This window comes from Oncorhynchus gorbuscha, linkage group LG25, assembly GCF_021184085.1.
Source record: "Oncorhynchus gorbuscha isolate QuinsamMale2020 ecotype Even-year linkage group LG25, OgorEven_v1.0, whole genome shotgun sequence".
NCBI classification, from domain to species: domain Eukaryota; kingdom Metazoa; phylum Chordata; class Actinopteri; order Salmoniformes; family Salmonidae; genus Oncorhynchus; species Oncorhynchus gorbuscha.
Window position 1 is genome coordinate 45,871,246 of NC_060197.1, and position 19,490 is coordinate 45,890,735.

The 19,490-nt window shown below is 41.8% G+C and overlaps 1 protein-coding gene and 1 pseudogene across 1 annotated transcript; one reads left to right on the forward strand and one right to left on the reverse strand.

Moving 5' to 3' along the window:
- Positions 1 to 6,978, forward strand: part of LOC124013873 — a 14,703-nt pseudogene extending 7,725 nt beyond the window's left edge.
- Positions 6,979 to 11,838: 4,860 nt separating this feature from the next.
- On the reverse strand, positions 11,839 to 17,913 carry LOC124014352 (claudin domain-containing protein 1-like). Its single transcript, XM_046329233.1, has 4 exons — positions 16,984 to 17,913; positions 16,742 to 16,849; positions 15,907 to 16,044; positions 11,839 to 12,649 (listed from the first exon to the last, which is right to left on the reverse strand). The coding sequence occupies exons 1-4, from the start codon at positions 17,273 to 17,275 to the stop codon at positions 12,429 to 12,431; spliced, it is 759 nt and encodes a 252-aa protein (XP_046185189.1). The 5' UTR covers positions 17,276 to 17,913; the 3' UTR covers positions 11,839 to 12,428.
- Positions 17,914 to 19,490: the final 1,577 nt, after the last annotated feature.

The following is a 19,490-nucleotide window of genomic DNA, read 5'->3' on the forward strand; positions in this document are numbered from 1 at the left end:
TCCTCGGCTCACTTTTTGTCTATTCCCAAATGCAACTACTTGCAATCTAAGAGGATGTAACTCAGCGTAAGAGAGTGTTTGTTTCATGTAGGTAGACCTGGGTTCAATCCCCACAAAACCACCACTCAGCAGATTAACTTCATAATTGGTGATGTTTTTTCACTAATGAATCATATTGCAAATGCACTGTGCATTTGCAATATGTTTCAATGGGCATTTACCATCACAAATTTGCCATGCTCAAAATTACCCCTGAAATGCAAAATTGACTGGCCCGATGACATCGGGATGGCCAGGCAGTGATTCTGTAACGGCTTTCTTCTTGGGAAGGAGAGGACCAAAGCGCAGCGTGGTAAGTGTCCATGGTTATTTCATGACAGCAACTCAACATGAACACACAACAAAACAATAAACGTGGCCAAAACCCAAAATAGTCCTATCTGGTGCAGAGAACACAAGACACGAAACAACCACACAAAAAACAGGCTACCTAAATATGGTTCCCAATCAGAGACAATGACTAACACCTGCCTCTGAATGAGAACCATATCAGGCCAAACAAAGAAAAAGACAAACTAGACATACAACATGGAATGCCCACCCAGCTCACGTCCTGACCAACACTAAAACAAGGAAAACACACAATAACTATTCCCAATCAGAGACAATGACTAACACCTGCCTCTGATTGAGAACCATATCAGGCCAAACATAGAAATAGACAAACCAGACACACAAGGTCAGAACGTGACATATTCTGGTTCCGCTCATTGGGGTTGATTTCAGAATGTCAATTTGGTGATGGTACCTCACTGTTTAAACCGTCTTGACAATCTATGGCAAGACTTGAAAATGTCAATCTAGAATTTTTTAAAGAATAATGTGCAAATATTGTACAATCCAGGTGTGCAAAGCTTTAAGAGACTTACCCAGAAAGATTCAATGCTGGACAAAGGTGATTCTAACATGTATGGATTCAGGGGTGAGAATGCTTATCTAAATTAGTTATTTCTATATTCAAATTTCTCTAAATTTGCCCCAAAAATTAAATAACATGTTTTCACTGTGTCATTATGGGGTATTGTGTGTAGATGGGTGAGAATATACAATGGGGCAAAAAGTATTTAGTCAGCCACCAATTGTGCAAGTTCTCCCACTTAAAAAGATGAGAGAGGCCTGTAATTTTCATCATAGGTACACTTCAACTATGACAGACAAAATGAGGGAAAAAAATCCAGTAAATCACATAGTAGAATTTTTAATGAATTTATTTCACAACATAATACAGGCCGGCGCAGTCTGTACATTACCATTGATAGTGAGAGTGAGAGAGGGAGGGATAAGTGCTGAATCAGTGAAACTGCATGACAGCCAGAGAGAGGGTGGGAGTGGTGAACCACAGGCGAGAGGGACGGGAAAAATAACAGCAAGGGTAAGAAGTGTGAAATCCTTTAAAAAAGGATTTAATGTTAAATGTATCTTTGTGAAGGACGGATCTACACACCAGTTTACGTATTATGTAAGGTTTCAATATCTGTAAATCTCAATCAAGATTCAGCCCTTCCAGACATTCACTTAATTTCAAACCATTCAGTGAGAGTGTGTTTGGGGATTTAATTATAGGGAAAGTTCAAAGGTTAAACATTCACGGTGAGAGTAGTTGGCCCAACACCTTGCCGCAGGACAGGAAAGGAAGCCAAGGTGAGAATTTGAACCCATGATTTCTTATGGATTTCTGCCGTGTTTGTTGGTATTGTTTACCTGCTACGTCACCAAGCTGTTGTCTTTGATACCTCCCACTGGAGAACAACTAACAGGCGGGAATGACAGAACTAGAATTCACTGTGAGGTGTGGGTACAAGGCAGCCGAATATATTTGCACTAGTGTGGAACTGTAACACCAAGCTAGTGAGCTACAGTATCAAGAAACAGGATACTGATAGTACAGGTGACATTTCTAAGTGTGGTTGATGCTGTTAAAATGATATTTTAAGTATTTTGTTATAATGTAATTCTGCCATCCTTTAGACCAGGGGTGTCAAACTCATTTCGCATCGTGGGCCACATACGGCCTAGGGAGATGTCAAGTGGGCCGGACCATTAAAATTATACCATACTCTGCTATAAATAACCAAAATATCATGTCTTTCCTTTGTTTTGGTGTAAAGAAGCACAAGAACATTAGGAAAATATTGAAATTTAATGAACTATCCTTTTACAAAACATTTCATGAAACACCTCATATTTCCTTAGACAAATGTGCAATTTACTTTTATCATTCACAAATATGCATTGCAACTGATCCCACTGATTGTACAAAGGCACAAAACTTTAATTGGAACTGAAAAATATAGTAATGCACTTTAAGATTAAATGAGACTTTTAAAGAAAGGAATTTTTAAACCACTTACACATACGCATATAAAATCTAAATGTAATCCCTGCGTACACCTTACAAACTAAGGAGAGTGATTTTAAATGTGTAATGAAGAAAGTGTTCGCCTGTCCTGTAAATCTGTAAACTTCATACATGAAACATACATACACATACAATACATATTGAAAATGTATGAAGTTGTATGAACAGTAGAATTCCATCACACAACTTTTGTTTTGAAGCTGCTGACTAACATTAAAGTGCACATTTTTTAAATCACCACAGTAAGGATTCATATTCACAGAGCTGTATTCTTTCAATGCAAACAGTATCTAAGGCAGCATTTTAAAGGTGTTAGTCTAGTCTGGACTTGTATTTGTACCTGAAACTTGGCATCTTTTGGCCTGTAGAAGTGCATCAACACCAGGTGTCATGTCCTGACTAGCTGTCACTTTCAGAATGTCATTTAAGTGCTTGTTTGTGAGCCAGTAATATCAACCAAGAATGCAAGGTCCCGTAGCCATTCCTGAGATTGTAATTCCAACACCGGTTTTCCTTTTTTCTCCATGAACTGTCCGATTTCCTCTCGTAGATCAAAGAAATGCCTCAGCACAGCGCCTCGGCTTAACCATCTCACTTCAGTGTGGTATGGCAGGCTGTGGGTAATGTTGCTGTCGCTGAGAAGTTTGTCAAACTGATGATGGTTCAGACCTCTGGACCGGATGAAATTTACAGTGCGAACAACCACCTCCATGACGTGGTCCATTTTCAGCGACTTGCAACACAATGCCTCCTGGTGCAAAATACAGTGAAATGTCCAGAAACGATCTCCTCCATTAAGGGCTTGTACTTTGTCTTTGAACTTTGTCGCGACACCTGCTTTCTTTCCGACCATGGATGGCGCGCCGTCTGTAGCCAGGCTGACAGCGCGGGACCAGTCCACTCCAACTCTTTCCAATGCAGCAACGACAGAGCCGAAAATGTCCTCGGCTGTTGTGGTGTCCATCATTGGCACCAACTCAAGAAACTCTTCAGTAACAGTCAATGTCTCATCAACTCCTCGAATAAATAGTTGGGCCACGTCTGTGATGTCAGTGCTCTCGTCAATTGCCACGGAAAATGCAATAAATGACTTGACTCTCTGTTTCAATTGACTGTCTAAATCTGCCGATAGTTCCGAAATCCTCTCTGCTATAGTATTCCTCGTCAGGCTAATATTGGCAAAAGCTTGTCGCTTCTCGGGACATACAAGTTCAGCCGCCTTCATCATGCATCGTTTAACAAAGTCACCGTCGGAATACGGCTTCGATGCTAATGCTATTTCGCTAGCAATTAGGTAGCTGGCTTTTACCGCTGCTTCACTGACTTCTCGGCTCTGGATGAAAGTTGACTGCTGTTTCCTCAGACCCGCCAGCAATTCGTTAATCTTATCTCTTCTCAGTTGTCCTTGCAAGCCGTCATATTTTTCGCTGTGATGAGTCTCGTAGTGGCGTCGAATATTATATTCCTTCAATACCGAAACTTGTTGCAAACACACCAAGCACAAAGGTTTTCCGTGCATCTCTGTAAATAAATAGGACGTGGTCCATTTTTCTTTGAAAATTCTACACTCCTTATCTACTTTTCTCCGTTTGGATAACGACATTTTGGCTAATGAGGGTGTAGCGGAGAGGTAGAGACCAAGGTATTAACAACGTCGTAACAAGCAGCAGATGGCGCATTGATACCGTCTGCTGTTTTCAGTCTGTCTCAGTGATGCGGCTTGTCTTCTACTCTGATGGAAAGAGTGCGCCCCTTAGCGGATAATCCATGAATTGCAGCGAATTAAAAATATTAATTCCATGTCTTTTATGCATTTTTTCCACTTTCAAATTATCCTGCGGGCCTGATCGAACCTCCTTGGGGGCCGGTTCCGGCCCGCGGGCCGTATGTTTGACACCCCTGCTTTAGACGGAAGGAAGGAAGTTGTCGTTGCTGACTGTGTCCCGCGTTGCATTGTGTGGTGGTAGCCTTGCAAACGAGCTGTCAGGAGTGTACCTGGTGAGACAGCGGCCGAAGAGGAAGACGAAGGTTGAGGAGGACGATCATGTGTCTGTGGTGACCGTGATGTACAACCCGTGCTCCGTTCAGCAATGTCAGAGATACATGGAGACAGATCTGAACCTCTGTTTCACCAGCACACACCTCAGGTCTGACAACCCTGACCCTTGACGACCCTAACCCTTGACGACCCTGACCCTTGATGACCCTGACCCTCAGGTCTGACGACCCTGACCCTTGATGACCCTGACCCTCAGGTCTGACGACCCTGATCCTTGACGACCCTGACCCTTGATGACCCTGACCCTCAGGTCTGACGACCCTGACCCTTGATGACCCTGACTGTCAGGTCTGACGACTCTGACCCTCAGGTCTGAATACACTAGGTGCAATTTCAAAAATTGGTTGTGCCTCAGCAGTTTTTCACTTGCTTATGTCAGTCACTCAATTAGTCATCTTCAAAATTTTAGATTGGTAGTTAGTCTTGCCAGCAATCTAAACTTGTAGTAATCATGACCGAAAATTACAAAGGCCCTGACCTCCAGAGGGCCAGTCATGCCAAATAATATCCCCTGGCCAAAAAGTGTCCCCCTCTGAGTCACAATGTGATTCAATAAACTATAATATAATATAATAATATGCCATTTAGCAGACGCTTTTATCCAAAGCGACTTACAGTCATGTGTGCATACATTCTACGTATGGGTGGTCACGGGGATCGAACCCACTACCCTGGCATTAGCCTCCTATTAGCGTCTGTTGCTATATTAACGGTGTGATGACCGAATGATAAGAATTTTGGAGATCATTACAGCTTAAATTACGTTATTTTCATCATCGCTATTCAAACAAGGCACATTTTCGTGCATAAACTTTGATATTGTTTGGTAGTGTTATGTCATTAATTTATTCTCATCACTCACATTCACATGGCAATCATAGACTAAAATACTAATTCTGGTGTGTGGAATATAGTGGAGGTGGGTGAGTGATGATTCTGCTTGGCACTTGCTCTCAACAGGCAGCCAGTCTCAGAATGGGCAGTTTTTTATTTAACTTGGCAAGTCAGTTAAGAACAAATTCTTATTTTCAATGACAGCCCAGAAACAGTGAATTAAATGCCTTGTTCAGGGGCAAAAAGACAGATTTGTTTTACCTTATCAGCTTGGGGATTTAATCTTGCAACCTTTCGGTTACTAATCCAATGCTCTAACCACTAGGCTACCTCCCACACAGTTGAAGAGGGAGACTGCAAAGTCCAGGCACCGCTTTGTTTTGAGTGTTTGCAGTGCTAGTGTTTTAGTTAATCTCACATATCATGTGCCCAGTATGATAGATCAAGAAAACGTTCTTAGAACAGAAAATGACAACATGACAATAACAGCAGCTGTAGATGATGTAATGAAAATGGGGGGGGTGGTTGGTAATTGAGGACATCAGGTGGATCCACGTCTGGGTGTTGGACAGAACCCCTAGGTTATGGAGAACAGGTAATGGAGGACAGCAGGTGGATCCACGTCTGGGTTTTGGACAGAACCCCTAGGTCCTGGAGAACAGGGTAGGAAACAGAGACGTAAACAAGCAAACACACAGGTTACACTTTACTGGGAGAAAATTGGATGGATTAGGGCAGTGTTATAAATGGGAGATATGTACTTTTCAACACTTTAAAATGGTATAGCTGGTCCCCCTCCGACTCAGTCTGTCTAGCGAAGACACCTAGTTAACTAGTTAAGGGCAATTGTAATTACCATAATTGCTTACACCTATTGATTTGATTGATCAGGTGTAAATTATAGCTAGATACCTCATATAACTACACCAGTGGAGGCTGCTGAGGGGAGGACAGCTCATAATAATGGCTGGAATGGAGTCAATGGAATGATATCAACATTGAAAATTATGTTTTGCTGCGAGGTGGGGGGCCCGCCAACCACATTTTGCATTGGGGCCCCAAAAGGCTAGGCCCTGATTCATCCTGCTTCTCTCCCTCTTAGTGGCCCTGTGACAGACAAAATCCCCTATGAGGTCCCAGGAGCTGAACTCCTTGCTAAATCCTAAAGTCATCTCATATGCATACGTATATACTGTACTCTATATCATCTACTGCATCCTTATGTAATACATGTATCACTAGCCACTTTAACTATGCCACTTTGTTTACATACTCATCTCATATGTATATACTGTACTCGATTCCATCTACTGTATCTTGCATATGCTGCTCTGTACCATCACTCATTCATATATCTTTATGTACATATTCTTTATCCCCTTACAGTGTGTATAAGACAGTAGTTTTGGAATTGTTAGTTAGATTACTTGTTGGTTATTACTGCATTGTCGGAACTAGAAGCACAAGCATTTCGCTACACTCGCATTAACATCTGCTAACCATGTGTATGTGACAAATACAATTTGATTTGATTTGATTTAAAGGCAGTCCAGAGTCAATGGACCTGGTGTTTGACCTCCACAACACTACCGCTAACATGGGCCTGTGCCTCATCGCCTACTCGGACTGCGATTGGATCTTTCTTCACATCTACAGATACCTGTAGGGTATCAGAGCAAATGATCCTCAACAGATACTCAAAGAAGAGATGGAGTCAAATCGTTTGTAATGCATTTTCTCATTGGAGTAGATATGCACTGATTGAAAAGAGGGGATAGTTATATCCTATTCTAAAATATGGATAAAGGAAAGGTGACGAGGGATAGTACAACCTTTGATATTTTAACTCAGTAGGGTAGAACATGAGGTTGGCCCTTAACTCTGTCTCCAACAATTTGGATAGTAGCCTTCATTGTGCATTGAACCGGATATATTTTGTTGATACACACAATCACAGTAGAAATAAGATCTGAGATTCCTATGATCTCACCCACATTGTAATGCTGAGGTGATTTCTGTCAGGATTGACACGTTGTTGTTTTTTCACAGAGGGAAAAAAAGATGTCTTACATACCTGGGAGGGTCATTCACTTCGACCCTCAAGGAAGAATATTCTCTCTCTCTGTCTCTCTCTCTCTGTCTCTCTCTAGCTCTCTCTCTCTCTCTGTCTCTCTCCCCCTCTCTCTCTCTGTCTCTCTCTCTCTGTCTCTCTCTCTCTCTGTCTCTCTCTCTCTCTCTAGCTCTCTCTGTCTCTCGCTCTCTCTCTGTCTCTCTCCCCCTCTCTCTCTCTCTCTTTGTCTCTCTAGCTCTCTCTGTCTCTCTCCCCCTCTCTCTCTCTCTCTGTCTCTCGCTCTCTCTCTCGTCTGTAGGCAAGGACGGCTTTGGTGAGTAAATAAGGAGGTGGCCTTCTTTACTGCCATGGTGGTCAAACAGCCTTAGTGGTCTGGTGGCATCTCCTTGTATGTCGATGTTGTGATAGCTCGTTCTGGTATTTCTTAGGAGGATTTGTGTGTATCGTCTTGTATTGTTAGGTATTACTTCACTGTTGGAGCTATAGTTGAAGTCTGAAGTTTACATACACCTTAGCCAAATGCATTTAAACCCAGTTTTTCACAATTCCTGACATTTAATCCTAGTAAAAATTAATTGTTTTAGGTCAGTTAGGATCCCCACTTTATTTTAAGAACCCGAAATGTCAGAATAATAGTAGAGAGAAAGATTTATTTCAGTTTTTATTTCATTTTTATTTTTTTTCATGACATTCCCAGTGGGTCAGAAGTTTACATACATAATAAACACATAATTAGAATTCGGTAGCATTGCCTTTAAATTGTTTAACTTGACCTTTTGTTCCAGATTTCCTCTGGAGAGACACGAAAGTACCAAGGGACTGAGCCTCTCTATCCATTCTTCTTTAATGAATGTGCGTACTATGAGAAGGGCATAGCTCTCTCCCTGGCAAGACAGAGAAGTGTGGGGATACCGTCCATCTGGTTGGAGAGTGAAATAGAACAGGGAAAGTGGAAAAGTGTGCCAGAAAGAAAGAGGAAGAAATTGAGGAGAAAGAGGAGATGGACGAAGGCTATCAGAAGCTAATGGAATATGGAGAGGAGAGTGACTAACTAAATGGACAATACAAATCAGAGCTAATTTCAAGTTCTTGATATGAACAGTAGATTCAACACACCTCAGGAATAAGGTTGTCAAGTGAGACACATTGTGAGACACATTGAGACACATTGTTCAAATGTTATGAACTTCAAAAGTGTAAAAAATAAAATCCTTTACTGAAACGACAGCATTTGCTGATAAAACGCTTCAATACACACGCACACACACTAACTTAGTATGACATCATCAGCTCACAATTCAACATTTTCCACACTTGCTCGCTACTCCAGGATATCTCTTGGGAGATAAAATACATTCACAATAGATTTACTGAAGCTCATACATACCATATAATTTGCCATATGAACTACATTTGAGGCAGAAAATATGGTTAGAACCATTTGTTTTAAATATTGAGAAAAATAAAATAAAAAGAATCGACATCATTTTGAAAAAGCTTGACTCATCGGCTACTTTAAGTCCACATTCTTTCATAAATCTTACCTTTCATAACACATATGTTTTCATGAAACATTGACTGCTGTCATATCATGTATATGAATACATGCAGACCTTATGGATACACAATTTAAATTAACATGTTTCCAACTACTCTATTCTTCTTGACGGTCAAGGGTTGATCAGGGTATTTGTCAGACATTAATCTTCACTTGCGAACAGTTAATTGTACATTGTAGACTAAATACAGATTAAATACCCAGGCCTAGGAATAATGCATTCGTTGCAAAGCATTTAAAAATAGGATCCAAAAATAACTAGTATTCGAAGAAAAAGGATCATTAACGTTTTTCATACGACCACATTAAATACATTCTTGACATAATAAATTAGTATTAACAGTTCACAGTTTAATCTTCGCATTTCTTTGAGATTATTCATACAAGCCCATGCCATAGAAGTGGCATTTGTAGGTGATGTAAAAATGAATAAATTAAGTAAAACCAAAAAAACATAAATAACAAAAAAAGTAACACTATGTAAAATGCAACATAAATCAATGTAACCACAGCTAGTCAATAGTGACAACGGAATGTAACGTCATGTGTACAAACCAGAACAAAGTGACATTGTCCACTATTAACCTAGCTGTAGTCTGGGGGTAATACATTCCTACGAAGTTCTGCAGAATCTTACAAATCAATCAAAATAATACTCCTGATAAAAAGACTAAAAACAAATCTCTTAAAAATCAACAAATTACGTACAAAATATCCAAACACAACCACTACAAACAATATGTAACTTTCTATAGATTGTCACTCAAAAGGAAATATTTTTCCATTTGTCCTGGCTATGTCCAGGTTCTTCTAAGGTCAAAATACAATTTGATATACAGTACCAGTCAAAAGTTTGGACACACCTACTCATTGAAGGGTTTTTATTTATTTTTTTACTATTTTTCTACATTGTAAAGAAACACTATGAAATAACATATATGGAATCATGTAGTAACCAAAAAAGTGTATATAAAACATATTTGATATTCTTCAAAACAGCTACCCTTTGCCTTGATGACAGCTTTGCACACTCTTGGCGTTCTCTCAACCAGCATCATGAGGTAGTCACCTGGAATGAATTTCAATTAACAGGTGTGCCTTAAAAAGTTTATTTGAGGAATTTATGTTCTTATTAATGTGTTGAGCCAATCAGTTGTGACAAGGTAGGGGTGGTATACAGAAGACAGCCCTATGTGGTAAAAGATCAAGTCCATATTATGGAAAGAACAGCTCAAAAAAAGCAAAGAGAAAAGTTGGTAAGTTGGTGGTTGAAGATATCCCTCTAGTGGTGTGGAGGCTATGCTTTGGCAAAGTGGGTGGGGTTATATCCTTCCTGTTTGGCCCTGTCCGGGGTTGTCCTCGGATGGGGCCACAGTGTCTCCTGAACCCTCCTGTCTCAGCCTCCAGTATTTATGCTGCAGTAGTTTATGTGTCGGGGGGCTAGGGTCAGTTTGTTTTATCTGGAGTACTTCTCCTGTCCTATTCGGTGTCCTGTGTGAATTTAAGTGTGCTCTCTCTAATTCTCTCTTTCTTTCTCTCTCTCGGAGGACCTGAGCCCTAGAACCATGCCTCAGGACTACCTGACATGATGACTCCTTGCTGTCCTCAGTCCACCTGGCCGTGCTGCTGCTCCAGTTCAACTGTTCTGCCTTATTATTATTGGACCATGCTGGTCATTTATGAACATTTGAACATCTTGGACATGTTCTGTTATAATCTCCACACGGCACAGCCAGAAGAGGACTGGCCACCCCACATAGCCTGGTTCCTCTCTAGGTTTCTTCCTAGGTTTTGGCCTTTCTAGGGAGTTTTTCCTAGCCACCGTGCTTCTACACCTGCATTGCTTGCTGTTTGGGGTTTTAGGCTGGGTTTCTATACAGCACTTTGAGATATCAGCTGATGTACAAAGGGCTATATAAAGAAATGTGGTTTGATTTTTGACAGTCCATCATTACTTTAAGATATGAGGGTCAGTAAATCCGAAAACCAAAAACCATCAAGCACTATGATGAACCTGGCTCTCATGAGGACCACCACAGGAAAGGAAGACCCAGAGTTACCTCTGCTGTGGAGGATAAGTTCATTAGAGGTACCAGCCTCAGAAATTGCAGCCCAAATAAATGCTTTACAGAGTTCAAGTAACAGATACATCTACACATCAACTGTTCAGAGGAGACCATGTGGATCAAGCTTTCATGGTTGAATTGCTGCAAAGAAACCACTACTAAAGGACACCAATAATAAGAAGAGACTTGCTTGGGCCAAGAAACACGAGCAATGGACATTAGACCGGTGGGAAATCTGTCCTTTGGTCTGATGAGTACAAATGTTTTTGGTTCCAAGCGCCATGTCTTTGTGAGACGCAGAGTAGGTCAACGGATGATCTCCGCATGTGTGGTTCCCACTGTGAAGCATGGAGGAGGTGGTGTGGTGGTGCTTTGCTGGTGACACTGTGATTAATTTAGAATTCAAGGCACACTTAACCAGCATGGCTACCACAGCATTATGAAGCGATACGCCATCCCATCTGGTTTGAGCTTAGTAGGACTCTGATTAGTTTTTCAACAGGACATTGACCCAACACAACCTCCAGGCTGTGTAAGGGCTATTTGACCAAGAAGGAGTGTGATGGAGTGCTGCGTCAGATGACCTGACCTCCACAATCACCTGACCTCAAACCAATTGTGATGGTTTGGGATGAGTTGGACCGCAGAGTGAAGGAAAAGCACCCAACAAGTGCTCAGCATATGCGGGAACTCCTTCAAGACTGTTTAAAAAGCATTCCAGGTGAAGCTGGTTGAGAGAATGCCAAGAGTGTGCAAAGGTGTCATCAAGGCAAAGGGTGGCTATTTTTGAGAATCTAAAATTGAAAATATATTTTGATTTGTTTTAACACTATTTTGGTTACTACATGATTCCATGTGTTAATTGATAGTTTTGATGTCTTCATTATTTTTCTACAATGTAGAATAAGAAAACCCTGGAATGAGTCGGTGTGACCAAATTTTTGACTGGTACTGTAATCAAATGTTTGGACTAAACTTGAATCACCATAAACATATTTCTTTCAGAACGGTTTGATTTTCCAAACATGGGCCAATAATATTTCTTGCTAGTACATATGAAATTCGAATGGAAGCATATCTGACTGTGGTTGGTTACGGTTTGGAAAGTCTATTATAAACAATTATATGCTTGTTGGTCTAACCAATGGTACATTTTGTTCTGGGTCACACTGTTTCCCAATTTCAACTCCCTCACCCTAACACTAGGCACTTTAATAGATCTGAAATGATTGGATAAGCAACTGTGTGAAAAGCAACAGGGTGAAAATCCCAGTAGCCTATCAGAGGGAAAAGATTAGCATTTTCTATATTCTTATTCAGTTATTTCAAGATCAACAAGTATCATGTGGTTGGAATTATGGTTTTGATTTGGAAATGTGCCTATATAAAAACAGATAGTCAGGCACCAGTAGGCCTGGTCTCTATGCTACCCTGTAGGCAGTCATGCGGTAGTAGTTCTGACTGTGGCTGCGTGCCGCCCACACCAGGAGAGCGGCAGCCATCATGTGCAGTGGGGACGAGATGAGGGCCAGGTAGAGCGACCAGCCCAGGGAGCCGTCCACCTTGTCTGGCAACACAGAGACCCTGTGGAGGAGATCCATCCCTGCCAGGTAACAGCACACTGTGGCTAGAGTACACAGCCCTTCAGGGAGAGCAGGAGAAAGAGAGGGAGAGGGGGTCAGGTATATGCAATTGTTGTATATTTCTAAAAGAAATCAAGGATGACTTTTTCCTTCAGGTATATGCAATTGTTGTATATTTCTAAAAGAAATCAAGGATGACTTTTTCCTTCAACTATTGCAGTATCAATGGTGAGTCTTAAAACATGATCTCAAGGATAGCTGCATGTTGTTTTTCCCACACTTTTATTTAACCAGGTTAAACCAGTTGAGAACAAGTTCTCATTTACAACTGCGACCTGGCCAAGATAAAGCAAAGCAGCACAAAAACAACAAAGAGTTACACATAAACAAACATACAGTCAATAACACTACAGAAAAATATATGTACAGTGTTTGCAAATTTAGAAGATTAGGGAGGTAGGCCATCGAGGTGAAATAATTACAACTTAGCATTAACACTGGGGTGATTGATGTGCAGATGATGATGTGCAAGCAGATATACTGGGGTGCAAAATAGCAAAAGGGTAAATAATAATATGGGGATGAGGTAGTTGGGTGTGCTATTTACAGATTGGCTGTGTACAGGTTCAGTGATCGGTAAGATGCTCAGACAGCTGATGCTTAAAGTTAGAGAGGGAGATATAGGACTCCAGCTTCAGTGATTTTTGCTATTCGTTCCATTGGCAGCAGAGAACTGGAAGGAAAGGCGGCCAAAAGAAGAGTTGGCTTTGGGGGTGACCAGTGAAATATAACTGCTGGAGCACGTGCTACAGGTGGGTGTTGCTATTGTGACCAGTGAGCTGAGACAAGGCGGGGCTTTACCTAGCAAAGACTTATAGATGACCTGGAGCCAGTGGGTTTGGCGACGAATATGTAGTGAGGGCCAGCCAATGAGCGCATACAGATCGCAGTAGTGGGAAGTATATGGGGCTTTAGTGACAAAATAGATGGCACTGTGATAGACTACATCCAGTTTGCTTGGTAGAGTGTTCTATTTTGTAAATGACATCGCTGATGTCAAGGATCGGTAGGATAGTCAGTTTTACTAGGGTAAGTTTGGCAGTATGAGTGAAGGAGGATTTGTTGCAAAATAGGAAACCGATTCTAGATTTAATTTTGGATTGGAGATGCTTGATGTGAGTCTGGAAGGAGCATTTAGAGTCTTACCAGACACCTAGGTATTTGTAGTTGTCCACATATTCTAGGTCAGAACCTTCCAGAGTAGTGATGCTAGTCGGGCGGGAGGGTGCAGGCAGCAATCGGTTGAAGAGCATGCACTAAGTTTTACTTGCATTTAAAAGCAGTTGGAGGAAACGGAAGTAGTGTTGTTTGGCGTTGAAGCTCGTTTTGAGGTTAGTTAACACAGTGTCCAAAGAAGGGCCAGAAGTATACAGAATGGTGTCGTCTGCGTAAAGGTGGATCAGAGAATCACCAGCAGCAAGAGCGACATCATTGAAATATACAGAGAAAAGAGTCGGCCCGAGTATTTAACCCTGTGGCACCCCCATAGACACTGCCAGAGGTCCGAACAACAGGCCCTCTGATTTGACACACTGAACTCTATCTGAGAGGTAGTTGGTGAACCGGGCGAGGCAGTCATTTGAGAAGCCAAGGCTATTGAGTCTGCCGATAAGAATGCAGTGATTGATAGAGTGGAAAGCTTTGGCCAGATCGATGAAGACGGCTGCACAGTACTGTCTTTTATTGATGGCGGTTATGATATTGTTTAGGACCTTGAGCGTGGCTGAGGTGCACCCATGACCAGCTTGGAAACCAGATTGCATAGTGTAGAAGGTACGGTGGGATTCGAAATGGTCGGTGACTTGGCTTTCGAAGACTTTAGAAAGGCAGGGCAGGATGGATATAGGTCTGTAGCAGTTTGGATCTAGAGTGTCTCCGCCTTTGAAGAGGGAGCAGCTTTCCAGTCTTTGGGGATCTCAGAAAGAGAAGTTGAATAGGCTAGTAATAGGGGTTGCAACAATTTCGGCAGATCATTTTAGAAAGAGAGGGTCCAGAAAGTCTAGCCCAGCTGATTTGTAGTGATCCAGATTTTGCAGCTCATCAGCTGTCTGGATTTGGGTGAAGGAGAAGGGGGGGGGGGGGGCTTGGGCAAGTTACTGCAGGGAGTGCTGAGATGCTGGCTGGGGTATGTGTAGTCAGGTGGAAAGCATGGCCAGCCGTAGAAAAAATGCTTATTGAAATGATTGATAATCGTAGATTTATCAGTGGTGACAGTGTTTCCTGTCCTCAGTGCAGTCGGCAGCTGGGAGGAGGTGCTCTTATTCTCCATGGACTTTACAGTGTCCCAAAACTTTTTGGAATTAGTGCCACAGGAAACACATTTCTGTTAGAAATAGATGATGAACAGTCAGTTATATGAATCATCTGTGCAGTGCAAAGGTAAAAACCAAAACGTGCACAACAATGTGGTCCCCAGGACCGAGTTTGGGAAAAGCTGGACTCATGTCAATAGCCATGGACTCATGTCAATAGCCATGGTGCCTAGCACTGAAATGCCCTTCTGGAAACAATGAACTTATTATAAACTGGGTGGTCCAAGCCCTGAATGCTGATTGGCTGACAGCTGTGGTATATCAGACCGTATACCACAGGTATGACGAAACATGTATTTGTACTGCTCTAATTACATTGGTAACCACTTTCTAATAGCAATAACGCACCCCTGGGTTTGTCGTATACGGCCAATATACCACGGCAAAGGCTCCGCGTTGCATCGTATCTAAGAACAGCCTGTAACGTCGTTCTTCGTTTGTAGAAAGAGAGTCGGACCGAAATACAGCGTAGTGGTTACTCATGACTTTAATAGAAAAAGTGACACATGAAATAACTATACAAAATACAAAACAACAAACGGAACGTGAAACCTAATTACAGCCTATCTGGTGAAACTACACAGAGACAGGAACAATCACCCACGAAATACAAAGCGAAACTCAGGCTACCTAAATACGGTTCCCAATCAGAGACAATGAGAATCACCTGACTCTGATTGAGAACCGCCTCAGGCAGCCAAGCCTATACAACACCCCTAATCAGCCGCGATCCCAAATACTACAAACCCCAAAACGAAAATATAATATATAAACCCATGTCTCACCCTGGCCTGACCAAATATATAACGAAAACACAAAATACAATGACCAAGGCGTGACACAGCCCTTAGCCGTGGTATATTGGCCATATACCACACCCACATGGGCCTTATTGCTTAAGAAGAGAATGATAAGGACAATACAATGTTTAATAAATCTCTCACCAGCCAGCAGGTGGATCATTCCTATGCCCAGGGTGGGGGTGAGACTGTGGCAGAGGCAGGCACAGAACCCTATCAAGCCTGCCAGCACCACCAGACCTAAGGAGATTAATGGCAGCAGGAACTGACACCTCCACAGGTCTGTACACAGATAGGGATCAAAGTTAGAACTCAATAGGCAAGCTGTTAAAACTCTCACACACAATTCAGATAGAAAAAGCATGAGCATCCAAGTGAATACAATCATACTGTGTCTATTATTGAATATCACAGACGCCAGGTATAAGTTATTTATGCATTGCATAATGCAAATCACACAATGTGGCCATAAGCCAGGGTGAACCAACTCCGGTTCTGGAGAGATACAGGGTGAACCAACTCCGGTTCTGGAGAGATACAGCGTGATCCTACTCCGGTTCTGGAGAGATACAGCGTGATCCTACTCCGGTTCTGGAGAGATACAGCGTGATCCTACTCCGGTTCTGGAGAGATACAGCGTGATCCTACTCCGGTTCTGGAGAGATACAGCGTGATCCTACTCCGGTTCTGGAGAGATGCAGCGTGATCCTACTCCGGTTCTGGAGAGATACAGCGTGATCCTACTCCGGTTCTGGAGAGATACCGGGTGAATCAATTGTGTTCATATTGTGTTGGAACAAAAGCTTGCACACCCCGATTGTTTTCCAGGCCTGGAGTTGGTGAACCCTGGCACAAGGCATTGAGCATGCATAGTATAGCATAGCATAAGGCATTGAGCATAGCATAGCATATCACAGAAGCTGGGTGAGGTAACAGATCAACACATTGTAATTTGCTAAATAAATCAATACAGACTTACAGGTCCGCAGCATGTCCTCTCCACTGTTGTGGTTCCCTGGCTCTTTGTACTTTGGGGTAAACTGCTGTGTTAACGTGAAGCTAACACACTTCATCACCATCTTTGGATCTGAAACAGAGGAGAAATTGAGAAATAAAAAAAGCATAAATCATGCCCTGATAAAACCATGGATTGGATCAACAAATTGTTTTGAGGAAATCCGTGTTGACTGAGTTTATGGGAGGAGATTAGGTTGTACATACCCGACTCCTTGTACCAGTGGGTATGAGATGGCACCAGAACGCAGCGCCACCAGAGGCCTATGGTCCCGTTGAGACGGAAGAGCGTGTCGCTGTAGGTCTTCTCATCGAATTCCCCGTCCATGAATTCATCATGCAGCGACCGCAGTTCGGATATGTTGGCCTCGCCGCGCACTGGGGGACTAGTGTACTGGTACCAGTGCTGCGTCCCAACCGCTACAGACAGGTACACCGTAGCCAGCACGCTGAGCACACAGCTGATAACCAAAGCCGTGGCATAACGGTTGTCAACCATTGTTTACCAACTGAGAGAGTCGTCAAATAGGAGATTATAGCAATAGCTTCACTTCGCCTCTTCCTCTCTGATTATAGCTACTGGTGGCGATGGCCCCGTCACTGCGTGTTTTCCAATACCCGCGCCAAAGTAGAGTAGGCAGGCTCAAGCAACGATTCCGGAGTAAATCCTGCGATGTAATATTATCCAATCCACTCAGAAATGGCATAGATGTAGACTACATAAAACACGCCTTTACTAGCTGCCTTGTTCATATCCAACACTGTTTCAACACTGTATGTGTCCCTGTCGCGCGCAGCCTAGATGCGCCATCTGTTCGCTTGTCCCACTTCTTAAAAATCACTGCTGCATATGGTGGTGGGTGGGTGGCCTGACGATGCGACAGATTATTTGGCTACCCTGCCTGTTGTACAAGTACAAAACAAACACATACTGTTATATCATACTAAATGAGTAGTAGCAAATAATAAATGTGTCATTATTTTCTCTTGCCGGTATCGCCTACACTTGTTTCATGACGAACAGCACCTGCGAATTTAAGCTTGTTAAGAAAGATTGTAAACACATACATCCATGCGTTTTCCTTTTCCGGCAGGCGGCAGTGGAATGCTGGGTATTATAGTTTTACTCATAGCTCGAAGACAGTGTCTGAGTAGTGAGGCTAACGAAGCCCACTGTTGACTAAAGTCGACCCACCCCGGCATTTAACCCAACCCCGCTCCATCAGAGAGGTGCGTGCGCCCCGTTTGCATTTTGTGTAAGTGATTTAAATTCAAGTTTAAACCATACATTTTTAGCCCTAGACCTACAATTATCTTCTTGAAAATGTCTAATAATCTGAATTATTGAATAAAATAGAATATCCTACTCCTATAGAGAAGGTAGGCTACGATACTCATAACATTACATTACATTACATTTAAGTCATTTAGCAGACGCTCTTATCCAGAGCGACTTATATGGAAATGAGATATGAACTGAATATATGAACTGAATTTAATTATTTTACTTGTAACCTTAACTCAAATATGACAAAATAAATAACAACGTTTTTGTCTAGGAACTGATGCAGGTTGTTGTTGATTTTGCAGAGTGAGGGTTTGAGTTTTAGGACTGACTGCTGCAATTAGTTGCCTTTCGGTCCTTTAGTGTGATGTGTCACTCATGACTTTAGGAATATGTAAATTCAATAGAGCACAGTTGCATAGCACAACTGATTGTTATAATAGCACCACTACTTTCTTGGTAAACCATATTCTATGAAATAACCATGCATCATTTCAAAGGTATTGTACTGAAATAATGCATAAGGACCCTTTTCTATGTGATTGACAGAAAATGTATTTCAAAGTGAGTTTACAGAAGAAAAAACATGAAAAATAGTACAAATGTGGCTTATTATAATTAATATTGAAATACTTCCCCATTATTGGGGGTGGCAGGGTAGCCTAGTGGTTAGAGCTTTGGACTCGTTACCAGAAGGTTGCAAGTTCAAACCCCTGAGCTGACAAGATACAAATCTGTTGTTCTTTTTTTTACACCTTTATTTGAAATTCTTATTTTCAATGACGGCCTAGGAACAAGGCAGGGTTTTGAAGGCCTAGGAACAAGGCAGGGTTTTGAAGGCCTAGGAACAAGGCAGGGTTTTGAAGGCCTAGGAACAAGGCAGGGTTTTGAAGGCCATCATTGAAAATAAGAATTTGTTGTTAACTGACTTGCCTGGTTAAATAAAGGTGTAAAAAAAAAAGAAGTTATGAAATATAAATTCTGTTGATTCTAAAATGTCTTAGTTCTTAATACGTATATGACTAGAGCTACACCAAGTTATCTGTATTCAGTATCTATAGTGCAATATTCAGAAGTTCAGGAGTAGTTTGTCTTAGAATCCGTGGTACACCCTTAGATGAATTCATCTTGACTGTGGGCACTTTTAAAAGGTAATGTAATATGATGTGATATGAGGTAATGGTGACCAATCTGTTCCTTGTCTAATATCTAAGGTGTCGTGTTGATGCATTCCTTTTAACTGCCAGCACCTGTTATCTACATCCGTGTCATTAGGCTAGAGCAAAACAAAAAGCATATTGTGACATCAGGGATGCCAATCAATAAATACAATATAAAAGAAACACATGAAAAACACTACTTTTGTCACAGTTAGTTTGCACCTATTGTATAAAATCAGATGTCCTAGAATCCAGGCATGAATATTATA